The sequence below is a fragment of the Coturnix japonica genome, chromosome 11 (genome assembly GCF_001577835.2).
Source record: "Coturnix japonica isolate 7356 chromosome 11, Coturnix japonica 2.1, whole genome shotgun sequence".
Taxonomy (NCBI): domain Eukaryota; kingdom Metazoa; phylum Chordata; class Aves; order Galliformes; family Phasianidae; genus Coturnix; species Coturnix japonica.
The window spans coordinates 745,209-772,278 of NC_029526.1; the positions used below are offsets into that span (position 1 = coordinate 745,209).

Here is a 27,070-nt window from a genome sequence, read left to right on the forward strand (position 1 = left end):
AGCTTCATCGTGCTCCCCTGGGTGGGCAGTGGTGCCCAAGATAAAGATGGAAGAAAAAGAAACGCTCCTGCTGTGGGACATTGAGTTTTGGCCTCTTTGGGGATGTGCCTGGTGCTGCAGGAGATGCTGTGAGTTGTAAACGTGGATTCTTTGGAGACAGAATCCAGGCAGCGCTGCACGACCTGCCCAGGGAGTTGATCTGCAGGCAGTTGTTCAGAACGAAGGAACCTGCGGGGGAGCAGCAATGTTAACGTTTTATTTAAAACAATCCGTTCTTAGAAGCAGCTCGAGCCTGGCTTTGAACTTGTTTAACTCTTTGTTTTGTAAATGCTCAGTCTGTGGCGCTGAGCCTCTTCCCTTTGGTCCGCAGCCTTTCCCTTTGCCCTGCTAACACCAGCATATACTACAAACTGAGCTTTTGCCTACGCTGATGTGATCCAGGCACTCTGTATTTCACAGAGTTAACTTCCAGCGCTGCCTGCCTCAGCAGGACCCGAAGGCGCACACACCCCACAGCCCAGCATCCTTTCCAAGCAGGCACGCAGCACTTTGTACCTACTTCTGCTGAGTATGCAGTGATGGTGGTTGCTACGAAGCAGTTGGTGGCTTATTCTTGGGCTGTCTGTTTCTACATGTAACCCATTTACTGCCATCGTTATCACCTCAGACTGCAGCAAATTACAGCCTTGGGTATGGTAGTGCAGGTGCAGGCTGGCTTTTTTAGTCATCATTCAGTGCTGTTCCCTGCTGTCACCTCCAATCCCATGATTGTTGTAAATGCTCTGGTTTCTTTCCTTCCGGTGCTCCGAGGAGCTGATGAGCCTTAATTTGCTATTGCCACAGCTATTTTCTTTCTTTCCTTCCTTTCCTTAAGCTCTCAGGAGCAGGTAGGTAGATGCAGTTCACCCTGGCCTGGACTCTAGGTTGCAGATAGTGCTGGGGAAGTGCAGAAGGCCTGTGTCTTTGCCCCTAGTTAGCTTGGTGTGTGCATGCTGATTTGCTTCTGCTCCAACCGTTGTGTTCCCTGTTCCCCTCTGTCATCTGTGCTCCAGCCCCCGGGAAGAGACATGTCTCCTGTTCCACCCTGATGCCTGTGAGCCTTGACTAACACCACAATGGAAGATCCTCACTGGAGCAGGCTTGGAATAGAAGGAAGAGAGGAACCCTGTGGTGGACCTTGGCCAGACAGATCCCTGAGCCAGAGCTCTCCTCACCTTTGAACCCCTTGCTGCAGAGGCTTACCTGAATTTTGAAAAAGCATGACACGTAAAACTGGCTGTACCCTTAAATTTATGGTTTTCTTTTATCACAGTTCAAAGGGCAGGAAGCAGCGGTGCAGGCAGGGTGTGCGCTCACAGGCCAATGCTGGAGCTGCACCAGGAGAGGATTAGGGCTGCCCTCTCGGCCAGAAACCTGGCAGAGCTAGGAGGGAAAAAGCAGGAGGACTTTGTGAGTTCAGGCTTTCGTGGGGCTCTGATGCATTTAGTGTCTTCATTTGTCTGGTGCTACGCTAACAGCAAGCAGTGGAAGCCATTTGTGGCATCTCTTTTCCATACTCATCCTCATTTGTTGTCATGCTCAAAAACAAAACAGTGACTGGGTTGCCTGTGGGAAGTGGTGTGTGTCGTCCATGTTTCTGGGCTTTGCAGTACCTGGTGGGAGGCTTCTTCAGCTGGCTCGTGCAGGGGGCAGGAGCAGGTTGGGCTGTTCTCAGTGACAGCAGAGGGGGAACGCTCCATCAGCTGTGAGTGCTGGGTTCAGCTGCCTTGCAGATGCTCAGGAGGTGGGAAGCTGCTCCCTGACATTCCTGCCGAGCTCTGGACCTGCAGAGTGTGGCTCTGTGCCTGTAAGTCTGCATTCAGGTTTGGCACAGGGGACTCTTTTGATAAGTACTGCCTGCAGTCCTGCCCTAGTGGCACATCTTTGCTCTGGGGCTCCCAAGTTTTGCTCCACTGTTGGTTTTGGCAGCATCAGCAGCAACTTGCTGCACCTCGTCCTGCAGATGAGGAAGCAGGGACAGGCACCACAGTGATTTGAGAACACTGTTATTTTACAGTCCATGTCTTTCAGCACAGAAAGGGTAGCGATGTTTTTAGGTGTTATCAGGAGTAGAACTGTGCCCAATGGTGGGAGTCAGAGCTGGTCCAGGCAGGACCTTGACTGATGTATTGAGGAGAGGATGGTCTCCCATCCTGTAGCCACCTTCTGCTGCGTAGCTCTCAATTTGAGCAATAGATGAGGTAAAAACTGAAAGCAGATTGGTTGGATTAGAGCTTGCAGGGCTGTAGCTGGGAGCAGAATTAGCCCTGGCTGTCCAATTCCCAAAGCACCGAATGCTGATAGCCCTGTTTCCATTTGGTACCTCTGTATGTTGGGCAGAATGTGCTTGCTCCTCTTTACTCTGGGGAGCAGTGGAAGGCCAGGAGAGCTGGTGAGGATCTGTCACAAGGTCAGGAATGTCCACCTTCACTTCCTTCAAGTCTGAATTACCTCCTTCACTCACTGCCAAGCCTGTGCTCGAGCCTCTGGGCCTCAGCCACCTGCCCTATGGGAGCACAGGCAGTGAAGAAGGTCCTGGTCCTGCCCTTCCCGTAGCCCAGTCTATTCTTAAGGAGCACTGATGTGCCTGGGTGAGCTCTGCCTGTACAGCAGGACAGAGGGACTGTTAGCTCTGGGTGCACTCAGAGCCTCTGCAGCTCAGTGTGACATTGGAACACTGATTGGAGCATGTCAGTGAGGGAGCTCACAGCACTGCAAAGCATCCGCTGCTGCTCATAGCAGCCAGCGCTTCCCTCCTAGAGGTCCTGTACAACCTTTACTTCCCTGTGCTGCACGTCCTCAGCCCTCCTGCAGCAAGGAGCTGCCCAATACTCCACAGGCTGTCGTGTATCCGAGGCAGCGTTACGCAGCTTGGCACAAAGATGCAGCTGTTATGGGGAGTATTTGGGGTTTTGGCTCCCTGGTTTTTTCCCTTGTGTTGATTCCTCTCCTTCCTATTTCCCCCAGCTGTTTGCCCTGAGCCAGCTGTGAGCATGGTAGCTGAGGATCCTTGCTAGGAAAACGTGGGCCCTGCTTTATCATCTGCCATTTGTTCGAAGCTCTTGATAAAGCAGGAGAGGTGTTCTCAGAGGAGACCAGAGGAGAGTCTGGAGCTGCTGGCCCTCTCTGAAGTCAAGGGCAAACAGAAGCTGGCTCCTGCTTGTCTCTGTGCTGAGCTGAAGCCAGTGGTGCTCTGTGTGCAAGGCTTCCCACACCAGACCTCTAATGAGAGCACTAATTTTGAGCCATATCCTGCTAAACCTTTCTGGGTCCGATTGGCATCCCATCCCAATGCTGATTTGTTCTCTTATTGGCTTTCACAGGGGAACTCACAAAATACTTTTTGAGTGAGTTTAACCTTGAGCTCGTTGCCTTGACCTGCTTTTCACTTCCTACAGATGGAGATGCTTGTTCTCCTGGGCATGTCATGGATGTTTTCCAGGGGGACACAGAGCCTTCTGAAAGGCGGGTTTGGGTGCTGCTTGCATTATCCTTGACCCTTAGTGCTTTGTTCCCTGGCCCACGAAGGCTGGTGTCCTGCCCCCAAGTAACACGCTGCCATTTGTTCTGCAGAAATCAAGGAGGTGGAAAAGCAAACGGGAGGGGACGGATGCCAACAACCGACCCATCAAAGCTGCTGGGAAAGTTATTATACAAGATATTTCCTGCTTGCTGCCTGTGCACAAGCTGCTGGGAGAGCTCTACATGTGAGTACAGGCTGGCACCCAGCAGCTGTCGTTGGCACTGCTGTGCTTTCACCCTTCAAATATTTGAATATTGCTGCACCTTCTTCCTTTTCTCTTGCCTTCCTTTTTCTGGTGTCATTCTGCCTGTGAGAGGAGGTTTGTCTTCCAGAAATCTGAAAAGCAATGGAAGAGATTTGTGATGGTGTAGCTGTATACAGGGTGAACTGGCGCTCCAATATCATCACTGTGAGCCTCATGGGCTCAGGCTTTTGTCAGCAGGAGGGAGAAGTTGGTGGTACAGATTCAGGGAAGGAGCAGGCTGCCCTTCTTAAGGAATAGTGAGGAAGAGAAAGTCTTCCTTCTCTCTTCTCTGTGTTATTGATAAGATTTAATGGATCTTTCTTCTCTGGGTATCTCACTTGTAAAAAACATCAAGCATCTGAAGAACCTGATGATGAATAGGAAACCCCACTTGGGTTTCCTCAGGCTCCCCCTGCCCCTTGTTGGGCACTCAGAGACTCTGCAAGGGGTGTGTTACAGAGCTCAGGAACTTGCTTGTCTGTGGGTAAGGCTGATTTATTCCAGTCAGGTAAAAGAGATCAAGAGGCTGGATGGGAACAGAACCACATCACTGATGGATCCTAGGGACAGGAACAATTCTTGGCTTGGTGGTGTTCTGGCACAAGTTGGATTCAGTGTCCCCATGGAAGTGGTGCATCTTAGGACTAAGCCAGTTTGGAGCAATAAGCAGTGTGTTAAGGAAGATGAATAGCAGAGTTGCCAGAAGGATGGTAGTGATTCCTGACTAACACAAGGGGCTCGATGAGATCCTGGTTGTGCTTGTAGGCTCATAGTGATCAGCAAGTTCTGGGCTACTTACTATTACCAGTACCACGTTCTCACCATTCCTCCCTGCCTTCTCAGTAACATGCCAGCCCAAGAGCTGATCTGTCTTTCTTCTTTTCAGATTGAATGTGAATAATATCCAGGAGACTTGCCAGAAGAATGCTGCCTCAGCCATGGCTGTCGGACGGAGGGATCTTGTACAGGTATTACATGGAATCAGACCTTTCTCAGCACGCTGCACTACCCTTAAATGCCTTGTGCTGTTGCCTTGATACCCAGACAGCCAGCTGACCTCAGCAGTTGTTCCAATGTGTCTGAAGTGGCTGATGAACTGAAGGGTATGAGACAGCTACAGAGGTGCTCTGTACCCCCTTGGTTTTGGCAGTGAAAGGTCCCCTCACAGGGCTGTAAGCAGGGGTTGTATGTGTTGCCAAAGTGAAGCACATTTTTCAGACAATTCTTGCAGGCAGAGCTAGGAATGCAATCTGCATTCGGAGGAAGTAACTGTGCACAAAGTTGCCAAGCACTGTTAGCAGTTGATTGATGGGTTAGTCTTGTGCAATGCTTCCTGTTGCAATTAGCTCAACATTAATCTGCTCTGCTGCTGTGTGCTGACTACATCCAGATCTCCCCAAGAAAAGTCTGCATCTGGAGATCCAGCCCTGGGATGGGGTTATCCACCTGTGTTCAGCTGGTAGCAGGGGAAGGATGATGACTCCTTTGGCTTGTGCCTTGCCGTGCAATTAGTCCATAGCAACAGGCAGAACATCTGCCAGGACTCAGGAGTAGGTTGGCACTGCTGCAGGAGCCTGTGCCCCTCTGCTGAGCATTTGGCTCCCCCTAGCACTGTGCAGGGAGCAGCCATGGGCTCACTGAATCACAGCAGCCACCTCAAGCTGTTGTATCAGGCTGTTGGCTTCATGGTAGGTTCTGCCACACCCACAGGAAGAAGGTAGGTCTCATTTCCATCTGTGCCTCATTGTACAGACTGGTTTACCTGGAGTACAAGAGATTGGATAGGATAAGTTTAGCAGGATCCTTCTGATATCTCTATTTGTTGCTCATTATTCCCTGCCCGTCTAACTATTGTAGCTTGCCTTGTTCCTTAAAGATGTTACGTATGAGACGTGCTCTGCAGCACTACAGGAAGGGACGTTTTCCCAGATGCCTTGCTGGGATCTGTCACACTCAGGCCTGCCCTCATTTCAGTCTCTTTGCTGTTTCTGATGAGCAGCTCTGGGGTTCCCATTCCTGGCTGTTCCTCTGGGGACTTGCAGCACTTGTGTTTTCTCCCCAGCTTTTCTGTGTTTGCAGCTACTGTCATCCCCTCTCTGCTTTCTGGTGTCTTTCCAGCTTGGTGCTCGCTTTCCCTTTCTGCTCTTTTATGTGTGTGTGTGCGCTAAATATTCCCTGCAATATCAGGTTCTAATTGCAGCAGAAAAAAACAGTCCTGGGGTTGATTCAGTTGTGCCCCATCAGTGGGATGAAGCCTGAAAGGATGGAGCCGTGTTTGGAGGAAAGGGAGATAAATGAAGGTGAAAGGTGGCACGTGAAAGAGGGAACCCATTGAGTAGGAATGGCAGCTCAACAGAGAATGTGTTCCATGCGAATAAAGCTTCACTGTTAAACTTTCTGCCACCAGATGTCTCTGAACACAAGAAATTGGTATCAATTTGAAGCCCATCTGAGGTTTGTTAATTTAGATGAGCTGACAGATCTGTTTAAACTCTCCTGTTGAACTATGAAGAATAAGCTGTGATTTAACCTGACCCCAAAGCACATGTAACAACACAACGTCCACTTTTTGCTCTGCATACACTTCATCACACTGAGGCTGGAACTGCTCCTTCTTGGTATTTCTGTTGTGTTTGATTGCAATCCATTATTATATATCTGCGAGTGAATCTGTGCACACCTGTCCCCTGCCACTCTGCCTGTGCCTAATTGTAACTCTGATGCTTTTCCTTCCTGTCTGCCAGGTCTGGTCACTGGCCATGGTAGCCACTGATCTTTGTCTTGGACCAAAGTCTGATCCAGATTTGGAGATACCATGGGCACAGCATCCATTTGGACGGCAATTACTGGAGTCCTTGTAAGTCTCTGAATGCAGGGGAGGGGCAGGAATGGTTGCTGAAGCGGGGAGAGCCTTTCCTGACTTTATCGTATGGCATCTCTATGCAAGTGTGTTTATGGCATGTAGGGGGCAGCATTTGGCCTCCCATCAGGCAGCCGGGAGTCCCAGTGCTGACATGAAGCTTTAGCTCAGGTGCAGTTGGGGCTCTGCTTTCCCATGTGCCCACAACGCCTGACTTAGGAGTGAAGATTCTGATTTTCTGCTCCCCGCCTCCCAGATGTTTGTGTGGGTGCAGCTCCTTGATTCACTTACAAACCCACTGTTGCCACGCAGCATTAGTGGGAATTAATTTACTGGTCTCGAAACCAAGTGTTAGCCACAAAAGTCCTCCTGCCAGTGAACCTGTTCGGAAGGGAGAATGATCAGTAATTAACATTATCTGTTAATCTGTCCATCTGAAACTGTGTAGTCTGTGTGTTGCTCATTGTATGCAATTGCTTGACGTAGCTCTTTCCTGCTGTGCAGCAGCAGCACAAGGGGAGCAGGGGGAGGTTTTTGTTGCTCCCGGTCTTCAGAAACTTCATAACAATCCAGGAGACCTGCAGTGGAGATTTGCCTTGTGATCTTGATGCGGGATGATTGCATGCAGAAGGACTCATTAAAAGAAAAAGAAACAAGCAGTGTGAGTGGGGGATGAGTTTAGTGGCTCCAGCTTTATATCCACGAGTTCTGTGGGCCTTGATCCTGAAGCTGCACGGAGCTGGGATAGTGAGGCCATGAGCATTGCTGGGTTCTCAGGGTTCCTCCCCATCCTTCTCCTACCTGTTAGACCAACAGTGTTTCCAGGAAGAGGGCCTGGTTCCTGAAAGGCTCAATAGAAAAGACAGCAGAATGCTTCCTGTGGGCAGTAATGTGTCCTGAATTGATTTATACAGCAGTCTTGAATTTATTTGCCTTGGAATCTCAATGCTTTTGCCATTGAACAATGTCCAATCTCATACTTGGTGTTTTTCATTTCCTAGGCTGGCTCATTACTCGCAGCTCCATGACGTGCAGACCCTGGCCATGCTGTGCAGCGTGTTTGAAGCCCAGTCCAGGTTACAGGGATGCCCAAACTCCTATTGTCCTTTTCCTCAGCGTGCCTCCAACCTGGCCTCCCACAGCCGATACGTATGACAGCCATTTCTTTCCTTCTTGCCTCAGCTGCCTTTGAACGTATCTCCTGTAGATGACGTGATTTCTTCTTTTCCCTTCAACAGCCCAGCTTTACTTCCTCTGGTTCCTGTTCCAGCATGTCAGATCCTGGACTTGGCACTGGGGGCTGGAGCATAGGTACTGAGAGCTGGGGAGTAGATAGAGAATTCCACCTCCCTTCTGGCCTAGGTCTTAAGTGTCTCATGTGATGGGAAGGGCAGGGAGCACTGACTGACTGCCGGTGTATTCTGCCAGAGAAGCTTTCTGTGCCTTGGCCCATGGGGGCAAGCAGCTCTTTGTCAGCATGGCTTATGGTAACCATGCCAATGGTCCCACAGTCCTGCTCCTGCTGCCTCCTGGGCTTTGCAGAAACTGCTACAAACCCTCTAGACATGCCAAGGATCACAGGTTGATCTGGGGCTGAGTGCTTCCACTGCTGGAGCAAGTGAAGAGAGGCCAGGTTGTGTCATTTTGCTTCCAACCAGGCTTTAGTCGCTCATGGCAGCTGCCTCGTTGCTGTCTGGTGATGAAAGCATTCCGTGATGCTGGTACTTTGTACTGTTTGAGGCTGTTATCTCTGTGCAGTGAGGCTGGAGTCTTCAATAGACAGTGCTACTGAAAGGGCCCTCGTGTCTTTCGTTTCAGAGGATGTTTGGGGTTGGGAGGGTCCTCTGGGGTTCATGCAATCCACCTTCCTGCTCATACAGGGTATTAGAGGAGGTTGCTACAGACAGAGCAGCCTAAGACCGTGTCCAGGCAGCTTTTGAGCATCTCCAACGAACTCCAGAGCCTCTCCAGTGCCTGGGGTGGTTCCTCCCCAGGTGCAGGACTTGGCATTTCTCCCTGTAGAACTTCATGAGGTTCCTGTTGGCCCAATTCCACAACCTGCTGATGCCTCTGAATGGCAGCACAACCCTCTGGCGTATCATCTACTCCTCACAGTTTCGTGTCATTAGTGAACTCTCTGCCACATTGTGCAGACCATTAATTGAAGACGTTAGACAGACCTGGACCCGGTGTTGACCCCTGGGGCACAAAGCTATTTACTGGCCTCAAAGTAAACTTCCTTCCACTGATCACCACCTTGTGGGCCCAGCTGCTTGTCCAGTTCTTTAATTCCCCGCTGCCTGCTCATTAACCTTGTGTTCCATCAGCTTCTCTATGTGGGTGACATGGGAGACAGGGTCAGAAGCCTTACTGAAGTGAAAGGGAAGCAGGCAATGGCCATTGCTCTCTAGAAAGCCAGCTGTTTAGTTGTGGAAGGTTATCAGGTTGGTCAAACATGACTTCCACATGGCTGATCCATCCATGCTGATGACTGCTGTTGATTTTTTCCTTAGTATGCCTAGAAATGGTTCCCAGGATTAAGTGCTCCATAACCTCACTGCAGTCCCTAAGAAGGCAGACTGCTGTGTGGGTCCACAGGCCATTCTTGCTGTTCTTTGTTTTTGAAGATATTCTGAGTGATATTTGCCTTCCTCCAGACTTCAGGCACCTCAACCACTTGCCGCAGTCATTCAGCAGTTATCAGGCCTGGCTTTGCAATGTCATCAGCCAGATAATTGCACAGGATTGGAGGGGGAAAAAAGCAACACTGTGCTTTCTCCTGTCCCTGGAAGAGCAGCAGCTGGGAGGGCTGGGTTCTTGGTGGCCCCAGTGGCTGTGACTCTGATGACATTTCCTGCTAATCTGAAGGTGTCAAAAACAAGTCACTCTTAAGGGCTCCAGAGCTGAAGCGTGGCTTGGGGCAGCATCAGCCCTGCTGGCAGTGAAGCTGTAGCCTGTCAGTATCTTATCTTTGACATGGGAAATGGTGGGGAAATGGCTGTTAAAGGAGCTGATGTTGTCTTGTAACAATTAGCAGCACTGCCTGCAGGGCACTGCGTACAGAGGCCCCCTGGTGTAACTGCAGCTCTGGTGTTGGGAATCCTCCCTGTCCAGGAAAGAGGAACCCAGGCCTTCCAGGGTTAATGCTCCCAAGGAATTGCCTGAATGTTTGTTAATAGAAAGTGAAAGGCAAAAGGGTTTCCTGCATTTCACATCCCTGCCTCCCCATGCCGTCACCAGGAGCACAGAGGTTGCCATTGGTTTTCTGCACCAGAGCAACATCTGGGGGAGCTCCGAAGGCAGTGTTATATGCATCTTGTGCTGGTGAGGGCTGTGCTTTCTGAGCTGTGCTCACAATGCTTTTCTGATGCCTGCAGCAAACAAGGACACGGAGCAGACCTCCACTCCATGGTGTGAGTCTTCTCCGGATGAGTTCCGCTACAGCAACCTGATGTATCCCGACCATCGGGAACGCGAGAAGGACCAGCATGAGAAGAACAAAAGGTGGGTTGTAGAGCATGACTTGATGTGTTCCAGGTACGGCAGCCTGAGCTCTGAAGCCACATCTCTGCTGGTGCTTGGGGCCCTCCTGTTAGACAGAACATGGCAGCCTGGTGGATGCTCAGTAGCATTTCAGCATCACATGGGAAGCAATCTGTTGTTCCAGTGATGTGAGCTGGTTCCCATCACTAGGAATAGGACCGCAGCCACACTGAGAGCACATCAGGTGGATACAGCTCCATTTGTTTCCTCCTCAAGGCTCCTGGATCCGGCCAACACTCAGCAGTTTGATGACTTCAAGAAGTGCTACGGTGAAATCCTCTATCGCTGGGGTCTGCGAGAGAAGAGAGCTGAGGTCCTCAAGTTTGTCTCCAGTCCTCCTGATCCCCACAAAGGAATTGGTGAGTGCCTGCCTTGGTCCTCTCTGGTTGTCCAGGCAGGGTCACGACTCCTGTGCAGTGAAAGTTGGTGATTTCATTGTGGTATCTCCTTCACAGCGAGCGGTCAAGGCATTGATATCGCTCATATCCATTGTGCTCGCTATGATGGGAAAACAAGGCTGTTCCTGTCTGTTCCTGGCTACACTTAGAGAGATGTGAGGCAGATGAGAGCAGCAGGAAGCCTTCCACTCTGCAGTGTCTCAGTCTAGAAATGACACGTGTTCCATCCAACAGCTGTTTAGCCATCAGTGGGCCAGCCTGTGTCCCAGCACTGACTGTCTGTCGGTGCTGACAAGTCTTGGCCCCTTTTGGAGACAAACTGAGGTCTGTGAAGCACAGATTGTTGTCCCACTGTGAAGGAGGATCCCTCCTGCTCTGATGTGAGCAGCAGCTGATGGTCTCAAGTTGCACCAAGGGAGGTTTGGGTGGGATGTTAGGAACAATTTCTTCTCCCAAAGAGCAGTGAGGCAGTGGCACAACTGCCCAAGGAATCACAGAATCACAGAATGACCCGGGTTGGAAGGGACCACAAGGATCATGTAGTAATCATGTAAGGAAGGGGGGAATCCCCATCCCTGGAGGTGTTACAGCACTATGGGGATGTGGCACTGAGGTTGTGGTCAGTGGGCACGGTGGGAGGGGGCTGGGGTGTGACCTGGGGATCTGAGAGGTCTTTCCCAACCTCCGTGATTCTGTGGTTCCCAGCAGCACTGACCATCTCTCTCCATTTCTTCCCTCCCCCCAGAGTTTGGTGTGTACTGCAGCCACTGCCGCAGCGAGGCGCGGGGCACCCAGTGCACCATCTGCAAGGGCTTCACCTTCCAATGCGCCATCTGCCACGTGGCCGTGAGGGGCTCCTCCAACTTCTGCCTGACGTGTGGGCACGGTGGCCACACCAGCCACATGATGGAGTGGTTCCGCACGCAGGAGGTGTGTCCCACGGGCTGCGGGTGCCACTGCCTGCTGGAGAGCACCTTCTGAACAGCGTGAGGCCAGAGCACGCCAGGAATGGGACTTGGGATGGAATTCCACGTTGACTCAACTCTGCAGCATCTGGAGTTGCTGTGCAGGGAGCCGGTGCGGGACTTCTGGTGGTGTGCTGACATTTGAGTGCTTCCAGTGTCCCTGTGCTTCCCAGGCTGCTTTCAGACCACTTGGACCAAACTCCACTGTGTCCATTGCTGGCGATGGATGCCACGCCACAGAGCTCGTGCTTGTCCTGCAGGAGGAGTGTAAATATTGGCTGGTGTCTGCCAGGCTTCGGGGTTCCTTTGGAAAGCGCTCGAGTGGCAGAGCCAGGCTTGCCCCAGTTGTGTGTGTAGTGTCTTTCCAGGTGCCTCCCTGGGGTGAGCCGGGCAGATTCTTCCTCACACACTTAAAGTAGAAATAATCTGCAGGCAGCAGAGAGCTCTGCAGGCTCACTGTCATCTGAGCTCAACGAGTGGCTGTGCTCCAAGTCACTTTCTGAACCAACAAGGTCCTTATTAGTGAACTGCTGTTTACATTGCTGAGGTTATCCCATAAAGCAAGGGGTGCAATGACGTTTTTCAGCATTACTTCCTAAATAGCTTCCTCCCTCTGCTCCGTATCAGCACCTGATGTGAAAATCCCAGCCACGCAACCGCAGCCACTAGGATTAGTTTCTTTCTTCCAGGAGTTTATTGCTGTTCACTGAGTGTCTCTGCGCTCTGCTCCCGGTGATTCAGTGCACTTTAACTTGCCTGTCCCTGCCTTGCTGGCAGCACATCCCCAGGGCTGGGAGAGGCAGCCACGTTTCTGTTTGGGATCCATGGCAGCTTTGGAGGACTGCAGGTCTCCCCTTGTCTGCGGGGGGCAATGTGGAAAGCCTCGGCTTCCTTGGGAAGACACAGAGAGCATTTGTTCCGTGCGTGGGGAAACTGATGAGTAACTTGGGGTGATGTCAAGGGGAAAAGTGGTGGGGGTAACAGAGGCAACAGGTTTGTGCCTTCCGTTTGAGAATGTCCTGGTTGGATCCCCCTCTCTGGGGCTGTGCCTGTATAACTCAGGCTGTGGAACAAGCAGATGATGTCTCTTAAACATTAAAGTTATTTTTTGAAGCGTGTTCTGATGGAGCTCTCCCTCCCTGTGTCATTACGCTGCTCTTGTACATCCTCCAGGCAGCCCTGGGATGGGGGTCCCGCTCCCCACACCCATTTCCCCTCCCTGTCACCCTGGGAGTGCCGTGGTCACCCCACAGCTCCCTACGTGCCAGCCCTCCATCCCTGCCGTGCCTTCATTTCCATGCTCGAGAGCGCACGTCTGGGCTGGGAGGGAAGGGAGACTTGTGATTTAAAAATGACAGGCTGACAGACTGTGGTATTTGCACGTTATTACCATCATTACGGGCTATCTCCATAGTATCTGAATGCCTCGCAGGTGGAGGGCGGCTTATGCTTCGGAGTGTGGTGGAAAAGCTCTCGGTGTTTGTGCAACCTGCAGAGGGAGGAGGAATTCCTTCCGGCACGCTCTCACACCCCGCAGCAGCGCGGTGCTGCCTTGGGAATGCTCTTGCTCAATGCAGTGATGGGAGGAGGCAGGAAGGGCTGATTCCCACCGGCCGGAGCAGAAAGATGCCAAGGGACCCCCGTCCTCATGGTGCCACATCTGCATGGGCTGCTCCCTGTGCAGCCACATCCCCATTAACATCGCGTCAGAGCTGCAGGGCCTCGTCCTGCACAAACAGCGTGGGCACATTCCTGCATCCAGGGGCAGGAAAACCAGTTTGAGAGCTGCCAGCATCGGAAGTGCCCGTGGCCACGCTGGGGGCTGGAGTCCGTCTGCACTGCCTGCATTGCGGGGTGCTGCCTGCCACTGTGTCTCCGTGGGGACACGACGGATGCTGGGTGCCGCACCCCAGGGCTGGGGGTCGTCCGGTTCCGCTTCCACCCCCATCCCCAAGTGGGAACTCCCTGCCCTGCCCCGGGACTTGGGGACCCCAAAGTGAGGACGGCCTTGAGCTGCTGCCGGGCGGGAGGTGTCACACGGGGGCACGGCTGCGTTGGAACCTGCCCTGATTAAAGGCTTCGCTCGGCAGCCGGGCCCGGGGTGCTGCAGGGCGATGGGGGCTGCGTTCCTGGGCAGGGAGCACCACGGCCGGGCTGTGGGGCGGGGTGGGGGTGTCCCCATGGGGCAGACACACACCCACGGGGACAGAAGCCGCAGTGCGTAGGGAGAGGTTGGGGATAATGGGAAGGAGCGGCTGTGAGCAGTGATTTGTTTATCCCCCTTTGGCCGCGCTCCTGGGGGGGCTCGGTGCGCTCAGTGCCGACACATCGGTGACAGATAAACCCGCAAAGAGCCGCGGGGTTTTGCTGTGGGGTCGGAACAGGACCTGCAGCCCCCATTGCTCCCAGGGATGCCCGTCGCCATGGGGTCCCCCAGCATCAGCATCATCTCTTGGAGGCCCGGGTTCGAATCCCCCTGTGGCGCAAGTGGTAGAAGTGCCACCATGCAGCACAGAGGCTCGAATCCCGGGGGTTGGACTCGATGATCTCTAAGGTCCCTTCCAACCCGCACGAGGCTGTGAGACTATGATGATGATGATATTCCAACACCTCCGTTGCTCGCGGGGTCCCGCATTTCTGCCATTCATTTGGGGCTGCCGCATCGCCCCCATCCCCGCATCATCCCGCATCCCCCATCCCCATATTCCCGCACCTGCCGGGTGGGCGGGGCCACCCTCCTGTATCCCCTCCCCCTTTCCTCCCCATCCAATGTGCTGGCGGGGTGGGGGTGTCCTCCCCGCATAATGAGCGGCGCGGGGCCGCAGGTGGCGGCAGAGCGCGGCGGGGCCGGGGGGGCCATGGCGGCGCCGCGCTCCTTCAGTGCCGCGGAGGTGCGGGATCGATGCGCGCGGGGCGAGTGTCTGGTGCGGTGCCGCCGCCGCCTGTACGACCTGAGCGCCTTCGTGCGGCTCCATCCCGGCGGGGAGCGGCTGCTGCGGAGCCGCGCCGGCACCGACGTGAGCGCGGCGCTGGACGGGCCGCCGCACCGACACTCGGCCAACGCACGGCGCTGGCTCGAGCAGTACTACGTGGGAGAGCTGCGGGACGAGCAGGTAGCGGTGCGGGATCGGACGGAGCTACGGAGTGGGGAGCGGTGTGGGGGCCGATGGGAGCCCAAGAGTTGGGGATGGACGGGAGCGGGATTTAGGACGGCGCGTTGGAGGTTGTGGGGTGTGCGGGATGTGCGGGATGCCCCGGGGATGGGGCAGTGCGGTGGGGTCTGTAGGGTGCCCCGGAGTTGGGCTGCGCACTGCAGGGACTGTAGGGTAGCATGGAAGTTGGGTAGGAAGTATGGGATTTAATAGGGCAAAGCTGGGAATGCACGGGAAGTCTGGGGTCAGTGGGGCGTGCTGGGGTGGGTGTGGGGTCTATAGTGCATTCTAGCAGTGGGGTGGGGTGTATGGGGTCTGTAAGGTGTCCCAGAGCGGGGTTTGGCAGTATAGGGGTTGTAGGGTGTCATGGGGGTGGTGTAGCAGGTATGGGGTCCGTAGGTGCCTCCAGAGTCGGGGAGGAGGTGTGGGATCCGTAGGGTGTGCTGGGGGAGTGATAGATGTGCGTGGGGCCGATGGGTGCCCCGGAGCTGGAGTGAGCACTGTGGGGTCCCATGGCAGCATGGGGTGGAGCTGCGCGGTGCCTGCGGTGTCTGCAGGGCGCCCCGAGGGCTGCGCGGTGTCTGTGGGGCGCCCCGTGTTCCTGTCGATGGGGCTGAGCTTCGTGGGCCGCTCAGGGCCGTGGCCGTGCGGGGCCTGGAGGGGTTGGGACGCGGGGCAGGGTGCGCGCGGAGCACCCAGCGCGCGTGGGGCAAAGGTCCGGGGCACACCCAGGCTCCGGGGGGGTCCGCGGGTGGTGGCGGGGCTGGGACCCACGGGCCGCGATCCGGGGGTTGGTGCCGGATCCACGGCCGGGTGTTGGGCTGTTCGGACCGGGGCTGTGTGCTGCAGCAGCGGTACCGGTGTGCGGTGACCGAGCGCCCGGTGCCGCGGGGTCGTTGACCGTCGGTGCGTCCCGGCGCTGTTTGCTCGCTGTCCCCGCACGGACGGAGCCGATCGGCGCTCGGCTCTTCCAGCCCCCAAAGCCCGGCGATGGCAGCGCCTTTATTGGGACGCGGCCGCCACAACAAGCCCGACGGGTTCGGCCGAGCGCTGGCACCGGCCAAACGGGCTCCGTGCCGCAGCACGAAGGCAAATACCGGTGCGATAACAGCGGAGCGAGGGGATCGCACGCTGCCTGGCACGGGATAACGCGTCCCGGCTCGCGGTGGCACCGGGCTGAGAGCGGCCCCGCCGGGACCGGCTGCGCCCTTGGTGATGCTCGGGGCTGGTTGGGGCGGACGCGGCCCCGGTGGGGGTTTGGAGGAGGCGCTGCCCCATAGGAATGCGAGTTTAATTAAACGCGAGCCCAGCTTAATTACGGAGCGTGTGGGTCCGGGGGCAGCCCCAGCAGGAGGGCGGCTATCGGGGCTGAATCACCACACCCCCATTTTCATTTCCATTTCCATGGCCGAACAGCGCACGGAGCGCAAAGAAGTCGAAGGCGAGGAGCGACAATTAGCTCAGCGAGACGGCGGGGTTTAACAGCTTCTCTGGGGGGGAACCGGCTCGTGTAATTGCCGGCCATTTGAGCAATGGGGCTTTCATCAGAGCTCCGCGGGGCTGCGCGACGCTGCCGTGAGTCACCGCGCATCTCCCGGCGCCGTGTGAGCTCACCGGGACGTAGGCGCTCACCTGCTGGGAGGTGTTGTAATAAAAAGCGCCCATTTTTATGATTATTTTACCCCCGTTTTATGGAGCGTCGCACCTACTTCTCATCGCCCCGTGATTCACGGGCTGAAGGCGGGATGGTGACGCGGGCACCGTGGGGCTGAGCTCGGCGTGCCCGCGCCCCATAGGCCGACAGGGGTCGTGGGGCGAGGGAGCGTCGCTGTATCCGCGCGGTGGAGACGCTCCGCAGGCTCCTTCGCCTCCCAGCGCGGCTGCCCGCGGCCGGGGCGAGGCGTAGGGCGGCGGCGCAACGTGGGCGCGACTTTCCCCGCCTTACATCACGGCTCCGGCGGGACCTGTTCTCCTGCGACGCGTCGGAGGCAGCGGCCGCATCGCCCACGGCCGCAGCCCTGCAGCCGCCTCCCGTCCGGCTGACGTGGGGGGGGTTGATCCCTCTGTCCCCCGTTCGGAGGCCGCGTCAACCGTCAGCTTTAGGTTTCTTGAGTCGTCCCGTTTGCTGTCGGTTCTGTTGCCCGGCCCGTGTGTCACCTTGTCCCACCGACGTCCCCGCGTCAGCATCACGAGTGCCCCATAAAGCCCTGGCTGCCCGCCGAGGTGACGCTGGGTCCCCGTGGAGCTGTGTGGGGGCTGCCCCACGAGTCACAACCGCCTGGGGAAAACCTGGGGCTGGTTAATGGGTAACTGAGGTGACGAGGCAGGGGAAAGGCGCGTTGGCACCTGGAGGTGCAGAGAGATGGAGGCGCCGCCACGTCTGTGCTGGTGGGTGAAGCCACATGGAGGAGGTTCCTCCTTTTTCTACATCCTTGTGCCCGTGGTCTGTCCGTACCTCGCTGTCCCAAACACCACGGTGCCCTCCAGCCGTGGCACATGTCCCTGGGGGTCCTCTGCATTCAATAAACACGTGGATGTGGTTCATAGGGACGTGATTAGCAGGCGCTGTTGGTGGTAGTTGAGCAGCTGGACAAGACCATCTTGACGGTCTTTATCAAACTGTGATCACCTTGTGGTTCCTCAGCAGCCCCAAACCTTCCTTCCTTCTTGTTGCAGAGCTGCCCCAAGGTGGAGAAGCCTTTGGACGCTGCAGCCCCACGGCTGGATCCGCGCTGCAAGCCAGTGGACGTGGGCACGGTGAGGCCGCGCTCTGCCCTTCGCCCCACGCAGATGGCGCAGCAGTGCCTTTATGGCCCAGGCGCGGCTGCTCTGGGCGGCTCCTATGTGGGCGCTGATGCCTTCCTTTGACAGCAGCTTTGCCCTTAAAGCAGGACATGCTGCTGAGCTGCACCTCACACCCTTGATTTCTTTATTTCTATTCGTTTATGATTTGTTTTTCCCTTTTGGCTGAGCTGTAAGGGATGTCCTGCCGGGCAGGCTGAGCTCCATGTCCCACAGTTTCTCCCTGTCCCACGGTGCCTTTGGGTGCCTCTCACTGAACCACATGGCTGCTGTGCCAAGTGCTCTTTGGGGAGCACCAGCCTTTGTCTTGCCAAGGGACTTTATTTGACCAGCAGGAAACCCTTCATTCCCTATGAATGTTTTGCCACCGATTGCCTTTAAGAAAGGATCTTTCCTTTGGGTGCATCCCAAAATGGCGTTTTGCTCTCACATCCTGTTGGTGTGGGGCATCTGTATTCATTCCCATGCATGCTGGGGTTGTTACCCCGCTGGGTAACCACATCCATCCCTACCCAGACCCCACAAGCAGTGGCACAGAAAGGGGGGGAAGTCTCCGTCCCTGGAGGCGTCCCAGAGCCGTGGGGATGCGGCACTGAGGGATGCAGGCAGTGGGCATAGTGGGGTGGGTTGGACTTGGGGACCTGAGGCCTTTCCCAGCCTTAATGATCCCATGCATCCCCCCAGATTGTGGGTACTGTGGGATGGGAACCCTGAGGGACCTAACGAACAGCCCTGTGCCCCCAGGACCTGGTGGACTGGCGGAAGCCCTTGCTGTGGCAGGTGGGCTACCTGGGGGAGAAGTACGACGAGTGGGTGCACCAGCCTGTGGATCGGCCCATCCGCCTCTTCCACTCGGATTTTGTTGAGGCTCTCTCCAAGACGGCGTGGTGAGCATCCTGGGGTGTGGGGGGGTGGACTTGTAGATGTGTGGGTCTGCCCCCCTGACGGATCCCCTCTCTCTGTAGGTACGTGGTGTTCCTGGTGTGGACCCCCGTGGTGCTCTACCTCAGCTGGGTCAGCTACACAGCCCTGGCGCAGGGCAACACCAGGCTCTTCTCCTCCTTCACCACAGGTACCACCCATCCCCAGCCCTCAGCGCACACCTGCATGAGCATGGGCAGCCCCCAACCCTTGCAGCCCCCAGCATGTCCCCTGCACGAAGCCACCCGTGCTGGCTGAGCTTGCCTTGCTCCCCTGCCTGTCCATAGGGAAGGATGGTGGGTTTGTTCATAGGGAGAGCTGCTGCCCCAGAGGGTGGAGGGCACAGAACAGGACACAGCCCCGAGCTGCCTCCCTTCCTCCATACCCAAAACGAAGCCCTGCTGCTCACCAATGGCTGCGTCCCTCCACGCTGCCACCCACTGCCCTGACACTGGGGATGGCTGAACAAACACGGCTCTCACACCACCGGCCTCGCACAGAGCACGGCTTGTTCACCCAGAACCCCCCCCCTGAATCCACCACTGTGTGCAGCCCCACAGCGGGCAGCGGGCGGCCGGGTGACAGCTTTGTTGTTGGCCCTGCTGCGGGTGCCACCCTGTGCCAGCTGCGCTGCTCGGCCCAAAATCAGAGCAGGTTTTGATGTTCTGGGTTCCCTGCCTCCCGTCCAGCTAGAATAAATCCATCCTTTTGTTCCTCCGCATTCTTTTTCCATCTCTTTGGCATTCCCAAACATGCTTCCTGGCTCCCCATGCAGAGTGATGTGTGGCACACTGGGCACCTCACTGCCCTGAGGGTGTTTTCCTCCCCATTGTCTCAGTGCTTTGGTTTGGGGGAATTTTGTGCGGGAGGATGCAGGGTTTGCTGGCACCAAAAGGAGGAGGTGGTGGAAAAATGCGCTGCGGGGGGGAAAGCACCCGACAGCTGCGTGCTCTGCCAAACAACAACACAGCAGCGACTCTGTTCTGCTGCCACAAGCGCTGCCTGTGTCTGTTGGGTCGCACTGCGTGTTTGGGTGGGAAAAGCTGCTCTGTAGGGACATAGTTACAGCCCCAGCTGGCATCAGCTACTCCACCAAATAGCACAAATTAAGGGGAACCAAACAGAAGTGTGGGGAGAGGTGAGCTTCACCCAGTGGCTGACATCAGGATGGCGATGGATAGAAGCACGTGCATCCCACCAGCCTCGCTGACTGCTGCATGTCTCATTGTGTAGAGTACTCCATCCCCGTGCACAAATACTACTTCCCCTTCATCTTCCTCCTGGGGATGTTCCTGTGGTCCCTGCTAGAGTACCTCATCCATCGCTTTGTCTTCCACATGAAGCCACCCGCTAGTAACTACTATCTCATCACCCTGCATTTCTTGCTGCACGGGCAGCACCACAAGGTGAGCTGCAATGCTTCTGCTCCATTCGGGTATCCTTGCCCTTTGCTAATGCTGGAGGATGAGCTTGGAGCAGCTGGAGTTAAACCATGAGCCCTGAGTGCGGGACTTGGAAAGCAGTGGGCTCCCTCTAGCTTCGCTGGAGGATACGTCTGTCCCCTTTGAGATGGTGCTTGCAAGCCAGAGCCACCACCTTGCTCACAACGCATCTCAGGGTGGGAGGGACCCTGGGGGTGTGCTTTGCCATGCATGGGCACGGGGATGGCGTTGCCCTGTGGGATGGATGCTCCCAGCTCTCAGGGTGGCTTTGGGGTAAGTGAGGAGCTCACCATCCCACCATCTCTCTCTGCTTCCAGTCCCCCTTTGACAGCTCCCGCCTGGTCTTCCCCCCGGTGCCGGCCTCGCTGGTGATCGCCTTCTTCTATGGTTTGCTGCGGCTGCTGCTGCCCGAGGTGCTGGGGCTCTCTATCTTCGTTGGGGGGCTGTGTGGCTACGTGGTGTACGACATGATGCACTACTACCTGCACTACGGCTCGCCAAAGGAAGGCACCTACCTGTACGGGCTGAAGGCATACCACGTCAAGCACCACTTCGAGCACCAAAAATCAGGTAGCGCAATGTGCCTGTGCGTGTGCCTTTCTGGCTTGGGAATGGGCATGGAGGTTGGGCACGCTCCATTTGGTTTAGTGTGGTGCAGGGGGTGTCAGTGACAGACAAAGTGCCCCTCTGTGGGAGCCCTGCTACGTGCCCATCTTGTCATCAGACAATTGGACGCCATGCCCAGCCCCTCCTTGCGGCACCATTGGCGGGCACAGGGTGAGGCCCCGGGCTTCTCTTGCTCTGCCCCACGCCTTCCCCTTGCTCAACCTGCCCTTTGCCCGGTTTCCTAGGAGAAAGTGCCCCGTCCAGATAAGCTATCATCCCAACCGGCTCCTCTCGTTCCCTCTGCTCTTCCTCCTCGCCCTTGCTTGTTGCTCTGGGGCTGGGTGATGAGCCATCCTCCCTGAAACACCATCAGTCTTGTGGGAGGGCCACCCCGCTTTGGTGTCATCACCGAGCTGGGTGATGCTTCTGTCCTTCCCAGCCACATGGTGGGCTCCTGCACAAGTCCAGTTAGCATTGTCCCCAGCCTTCCAGCAGTGCCATGTGCTGAGCGCTCTCTCACCTCCCTCGTAGGCTTTGGCATCACCACCCGCTTCTGGGATCACCCCTTCCGGACACTCATCCCTGAAGAGACCTTTGAGAAAGAGGACTGATGGCCCCACAGCACTCAGCTGTCTGTGCTCAGCGCTGCCAGGGCTGTCAGAGGGAATATTGTGCTGCTGAGGGTCTGCACCATCCCTCCTCTCCCTCTCCGCTGCCCATGGAGCTGCTCCATCCTCAAGGTGCCACCAGTGGGGCCAGGAGCGTAGGGATGTGGGGAAGGGACCAGAGGAGGCAGATGGGGCTCCAGCTCTTCCCACTGCGGGCACTGATGAATGGGCACCTCTGTGCCTGAAGGATGAAGTGCCAGGTGCCTCGAGCCCCCCCTCCTGCACCCCATACCCCTGCCCTCTCAGTGTACCTCCCTGAGCTGCCCGATGCACTGCACCCAACTCCCGCCCGGGGGCTCCTATCTCTTGGGTTACCTGGGGAAGGGGGCGAGGGGGGAGACGAAATAAACAAGGGAAATGAAACCAAAGCAGCACTGCCTGCTCATGCAATGGGGTTTCCTTGCTCTGCAGTGCCAGGTAGGCATCTGGCAGGGCTGGGCTTGGCCTGTCTCTAACCAGTGTTCCCTGTCCCCCTGCCACGTTTGTTGACTTCGCAGTTGTTTGTAGTCCTTGGCTACATGAAACTTCAACTCCAATGAATGGAATTGCTAAACAAAAAATGCCTTTTTTTGTTTGTTTGTTTTGGTGGTGTTTTTTTTTTGGCTGATCTTGTGATTATTATTTTTATTTCTAATGTTTACCGCAGATATTTAAAAGGTATGGAATGAAGCTATTATATACAACTGTAGACGTGACAATTGTAAATAAACTGTATATTTTGAGAAATAAAACCTTTCCCCAAGGGCCTGGCTCTGGGGGGGCTCCTGAGGTCACTGTCACTTGCTGTCACCTTTCCCACCTCCCTGCGTGGATTGGGGTTGTGGCACTAAGAAAAGCAGAGCTCCAGCTGCCCATCAGCTGTGTGACAGCCAGCCCTCTGTGGCTGGAAAGGCCCTGAGGCCACTTCCCCGAAGTTGGGCAATGGGTGTCAGTGTCACGTGTGTTCCCCTGCTTCCCAAAATTGACCTGCAAAGTTTCCTGCCCTCCGGGTAGGGGCCAGGCATTGCCTTCCTCACCTGCGACGCACTTCCTCTGACGGTGAATCGGCCGAGAGAGAGGAGGGCTCGGTGGTCAGGCAGGAATTGAGGCTGGGGGCTGCTCCCTGCCCACAGCCCCCCTGCAGGGTTGTGATGCTCTGGAGCTGGCACCAAGCAGCGCCCTTGTAAAGCTGCGTGGCAAAAGGGGTTGGAATGGCAGCTTCCCATGGGTAGTTCCTCCTTCCAGCACCCTGATCCTGCATGGAGGGGATAGAGGGGGACACTGCGTGTCTCTGCACCATCCTCCATCAGCTGGAGTGTCCTTCCTGTGACGGCGATTCCACATTGCACAACGCTTCTTCCGCTGTCAGGAAAGCACCCTATAAACCCATGTGTCCCCAGTTCCTCTCCAGTCTGCAGAGGCAGCTGGAGGAGGAGGCAAGCAGCACGGGGCCAGGTAAGTTGTGCTGTTTGATTTCAGTTAGCAAAGGTTCTCTGTGTGGAGAGATGGCATGAAGAGGTTGGGGCTGCCTGAATGCAGGGAAGCTGTTATTAGCTGGGTGGTAATGCTGGGGAGCGCAGCTGGGGGATGCTACTGGGAGATCACCCATCCTGCTCGAGCTGCTTCTGCTTTAATCCATGTAAAACAAGCCCAAATCTCCCAGGAGTTGGACCCATCAATCCTCCCATCTTGGGATATTCTGTGATTGTTCCTGTGATGGTACCACTGCTACCAGTGTCTTTGTTCACACGTGTCCACTCTGGTCTACACAAATGCCAGGAAGCAGAGCAGCCATGGGAGAGGTGAGGGCTGTGGGGTGTTGTGTGCCATGTTAAAGCCATTCCTTAACAGCTAAGGTGCAGAGGATCCATACTGTATCTGTGAGCACTGCCCAACGACCACCTCCAGCAGACGCCTCTGTCCCACGTCCCCATCAGCCAAACCCTTTGCTGAAAGCATGGACATCATAGAGAAGGTCTTTTCCATCGCCCATGCCATCCACAGCCAGTTCGAGCACGTCAAGTGCTGCAAGCACCAGTGCCAGCGTCTCGTGGAGCGCATCCACATCCTGCTGGAGCCTGTGCGGGTCCTGCAGGCTCAGCCATCGTGGTGGATCTCCCAGCATGAAGAGCAAATGCTGACCAAGCTGCTCCAGGCGCTGGGGGAGGCCCAGAAGCTGGTGACGAAATACAGCCAGACCAGCTGGATCCAGAAGTTCCTGAGTGCCCGCAGCAGCGGAGAGGAGTTTGTTTGGGTGAACAGGAGCCTGGAGGACATCGCCCAAGGGCTATCGCTGCTGCTACAAGCAGAGCAGAAGCAGGCGTTGCTGGAGGCCTTCCAGACAAAGAACTGTCGCAGGCAAGATGCTGAGGATCTCAGGGATGACAAGGCTTTCCTGGACCAGGTGATCGCAAGTAAGTGCGCATTTAGCATCCCTTCCCCAAGACCGGAGGTTGGCTGGGAGCTGGCAGCCCACCCCAGCTTTGACATAATGGCAATGGTTGTGGAAAGCCAAAGGTACCAGAAAAACTGACAGTGCCAGTGCTGCACATTCACTCAGCCCATCTCCATGCCTGTCTGTCTTACCCCAGGTACCAAAGAGCCTGAAGATAAGAACTGGGAGATCCAGATGGGCAGTCAGTGCATGGAGAGCAAGGTAGACTGGATGCAAGGAGAGCTGAACAAAATCGTGCGTGTGATGGACAGTAAGTTGGTGCCACAAAAAGTTCTGCCCCTGCGCTCTGTGTCCCTTCCCCTTTTAGGAAGGATAAACACTCTTGCAAAGCGCTTTGCTAAGCCAGAGAGTCACTGGCTTTCCCCCAGCCCTACCTAATCTGTGCCTCATTCCTCCTGGCGTGATGTGAACAGGCTTGAAGAAGGTCAATGTTGGTAAAAGGGAAGCCATCACAGAGATCGAGCGGAGCCAGCTCACCTTCCGCAGACACCTGCAGGACACCGAGCGCTATGACCTCTATGAGGGAGAATATCTCAAGTACCCGGTTGCCATCAAAACCTTCAAGAGGCCACTGACCACTGACACAGTGTGAGTTGTCCTGAGCTGGAGCAGCACAGGGCAGTGGGGTTGGGAGAATGGCACAACATATCTTGCCCTTGGGACCTTTCAGTATCTAAAGGGGCGGGAAGAAAGAAGGGGTCAGACTCTTTAGTGGGGTCTGTTTTGGCAAGACAAGGGGAAATGGTGTCAAAGTAACAGAGGGGAGCTTCAGACCGGAGCTAAGTTAGAAGTTCTTTACAGTCAGGGCGGTGAGGCAGTGGCACAGGCTGCACACAGAGCTGGTGGTGCCCCATCCCTGCACACAGCCAAGGTCAGAGAATGGGGCTGTGAGCACTGATGGAGCTGTGGGTGCCAATGCTCAGTGCAGGGAGTGGGGGCAGATGGCCTTTAGGGCCCCTTCCAACTCAGATGTTTCTATGTCTCCATTTCCTCACTGTGCTGTCCCTTTCTGCAGGAAGGTGAGAGACATCTTCGAGAAGGAGATTCAGACCCTGAAGAAGTTTGAGTCTCCAAATATCCTGCGCATGTATGGGATCTGCATTGAGGAGAAAGGTACGGGGTGCGGCATTTTGGGCTTCCTCTTACTTGCTGCCTGTCCCTAGTGCTAGCTGGTGGCAGGCGGCTTCAGGTGACACAAGGGGACATGCTTGAGGGGCTGCTTCCCCCATCTCTGCTGAGGGTCCTGCAGAGATGAGGCAGGTCTGTGCTGTAAAGTACTACAGCATTACATCAGGTCCCAAAAAGTCAATGACACTCAGTCTAGTCCAGTTCAGTTCTACCCAGCAGAGCCAGCATTGACTTACCGTGGTTGATGTGCTCAGGAGCTTTCCTGACATGAGCTGGGCTGTGGCTGTCCTGGGCCAGCTGCACCCTCAGCATGTGTATATTCCTGCATCAGATGGGATCCCCTGCTTCTCCATCGTCATGGAGTACTGCAAGCATGGGACGCTGCGGGAGGTGCTGACCAAGCAACGGCATCTCTCCTGGGAAGTCCGCATTCGGATGGCCCTGGGAGCTGCAAGGGGCCTTTACAGGTGGGTTCCAAGTTGGTGGCAGGCCACCTGGGGGGCCATCTGCACGCATTGCTGTACCCCAAGGTGGAGGTGGGTCCAACACAGCACACATTGCTCTTGTTTCTGGCTGGCTGCAGATTACACCAGACAGAGGAGAAGTCCCGACTGCACGGCTGCATCTGCAGCAGCAAGTTCCTGGTGGCTGGGGATTACTGTGTGAAGGTAAGGACCGTGCCTGGAGAAGCTCTAGAGGTAGGAGCAGGGGTTGGTGAGGTTGCATTTAGCTGCTAACTGTGTTAGAAAAGGGAGAGATGTGGCCACAGAAGTTGAGCTGAGAACTGGTGACCAGCTTCACATTTCTAATACCTCTCCCTTTCTCAATCTAATTTTCTCAAACAGCTGTCAGGATTTGAGCTGTGTGAAACAGAGTCTTCCATCAAGAGAAAAGTCAATAAGAAGAGCTTGAACCAAGTCTATATGTTGGCTTACATTGCCCCTGAGAACCTGATGGACGTCTATTACCCCTACAAGAGGTCCTGTGAGATATACAGGTATGTCTGCCCCACAGACCCTCCTGGGTGCGATGCCAGTGGGCAGATGTCAAGCTGTCAAGCTGTGGATGGAGGCCAGGTTTAATCAGACATTATTATCAGGTGTAGACCCCAGCCCTCTCCATTAGAGATGTGTACGATGTGGCGGGATGAACAGTGAGAAATTCTTGCTTGTCTTTTTCCAGCTTTGGGATTGTGCTGTGGGAGATTGCAACCTCCAAAATCCCATTTGAAGGTGAGACAGAAGTTGTCTATGGCCCTGTGTAAAAAACTCAGCATCCCATAGCATGTGGGTCCCAGCACCTGGGTCTGCATGACATCTTCACGGCTTCTGCACATGGTTAAACCACAAGAATGCAAGAAAGGTTGTCTCTATTTGTTGTTCCCATGCAGTGAAGCATTAAGGCATCCTGTTTCGATGAGGCCTAGTGGTGTCACAGCAAAGACGGGGCAGTTTATTACAGACATAGCTTGCGTGGCCCCTCTGCTGGCTCCTCCATGGAGGAGGCTGCGGGATGGCTTTGGTGGGTTCCATATCTTCTAATGTCCGTGTTCCATTTAGGCTGCTCTCTCCAGGAGATCAGGGACAAAATCTGTGACCGGCAGTTCCAGGACCCAGTCGGGGAAGATTGTCCTGAAGAGATGGAGAAAATCATCAACCAGTGTCGGGCCTTCGATCCGTTCCAGCGCCCGTCTGCTGAGCGTGAGTGTCCTGAAGGCATTCCCCACATGTCAGACACCTCCGTGGTGAATCTGTGCCTTGTTTGCCATCGGATTTTGCCCAGTTTTGTCTCTTTGGATCCCCCCTTGTCCTGCTGACACCGCCAGGCCTCCTAAGAGCTGGTTTCCTTCTGTCTCCTCATAGAGACCATTCACACAACAGCGTTTATCCTCACCACACAGCCTGCTCTGCTCTGTTCAGGCTAACACTGACCTTACCTTCCACAGAGATCGTGGACCTGCTGGCTGACCTGGAGAAGAGGAGGTATCAGGGCATCTAGCTGCAGAGAGCCTCAGCAGGCCGCCCAGACTGGCCTCCCTGCCTTAAATATATGTTTAAATATATGTTTATTTGTTTAACTAAGACTGGAAGATCTCTGAGTAGCGGCTGCTTCGCGTCCTTCGAGGCCCGCGGGTGAGGCCTAAAGGCCTCTAGGCCCCGTTGCCACAGCAACCCCGATTTGAATCCCCTCCCGCTCCCGCTTACTTCGTCCCGGCGGCGCCTCCCCCAATCAAAACGCACTTCCTGTCTCTTGGTCCCCGCCCTTTCCGTCCCTCGAGGATCTCACCGTCCAATCAGACGGGCAGCTCTATCTCGACTGACCAATCAGAGCACGCCTCACTTCAC

General features: G+C 55.4%; 3 protein-coding genes and 1 long non-coding RNA gene across 9 annotated transcripts in view; 3 read left to right on the top strand and 1 right to left on the bottom strand.

Moving 5' to 3' along the window:
- Window positions 1–12,692, top strand: part of WDR59 (WD repeat domain 59) — a 46,590-nt gene extending 33,898 nt beyond the window's left edge. For all 4 annotated transcript variants that reach the window (XM_032447119.1, XM_015873603.2, XM_015873604.2 and 1 more), the window contains 8 exons: window positions 3,613–3,746; window positions 4,693–4,774; window positions 6,551–6,663; window positions 7,668–7,815; window positions 7,905–7,977; window positions 10,044–10,170; window positions 10,426–10,568; window positions 11,353–12,692. In XM_032447119.1, coding sequence (XP_032303010.1) covers window positions 3,613–3,746; window positions 4,693–4,774; window positions 6,551–6,663; window positions 7,668–7,815; window positions 7,905–7,977; window positions 10,044–10,170; window positions 10,426–10,568; window positions 11,353–11,588 — 1,056 coding nt within the window. In that variant the 3' untranslated portion in view covers window positions 11,589–12,692. The remainder of the gene's footprint in view (window positions 1–3,612; window positions 3,747–4,692; window positions 4,775–6,550; window positions 6,664–7,667; window positions 7,816–7,904; window positions 7,978–10,043; window positions 10,171–10,425; window positions 10,569–11,352) is intronic.
- LOC116653975 lies at window positions 913–25,061 on the bottom strand. Its single transcript, XR_004308682.1, has 2 exons — window positions 24,962–25,061; window positions 913–5,568 (listed from the first exon to the last, which is right to left on the bottom strand). It is a non-coding gene; the product is annotated as an uncharacterized LOC116653975 (long non-coding RNA).
- Window positions 14,397–21,931, top strand: FA2H (fatty acid 2-hydroxylase). The gene is made up of 7 exons (XM_015873616.2): window positions 14,397–14,685; window positions 17,401–17,481; window positions 18,271–18,413; window positions 18,492–18,598; window positions 19,681–19,853; window positions 20,207–20,459; window positions 21,027–21,931. The coding sequence occupies exons 1-7, from the start codon at window positions 14,431–14,433 to the stop codon at window positions 21,104–21,106; spliced, it is 1,092 nt and encodes a 363-aa protein (XP_015729102.1). The 5' UTR covers window positions 14,397–14,430; the 3' UTR covers window positions 21,107–21,931.
- MLKL (mixed lineage kinase domain like pseudokinase) lies at window positions 22,031–26,806 on the top strand. 3 transcript variants are annotated; one of them, XM_015873610.2, is made up of 10 exons: window positions 22,031–22,597; window positions 22,994–23,556; window positions 23,734–23,847; window positions 24,011–24,185; window positions 24,613–24,710; window positions 25,057–25,192; window positions 25,309–25,393; window positions 25,571–25,722; window positions 25,908–25,957; window positions 26,285–26,806. In XM_015873610.2, the coding sequence occupies exons 2-10, from the start codon at window positions 23,100–23,102 to the stop codon at window positions 26,539–26,541; spliced, it is 1,524 nt and encodes a 507-aa protein (XP_015729096.1). In that variant the 5' UTR covers window positions 22,031–22,597; window positions 22,994–23,099; the 3' UTR covers window positions 26,542–26,806. The 3 variants fall into 3 exon arrangements, with proteins under 3 accessions (XP_015729096.1, XP_032303014.1, XP_032303013.1); XM_032447123.1 differs by having other exon boundaries at window positions 22,031–23,556; window positions 26,285–26,425; window positions 26,671–26,802; XM_032447122.1 differs by having other exon boundaries at window positions 22,031–23,556.
- Window positions 26,807–27,070: the final 264 nt, after the last annotated feature.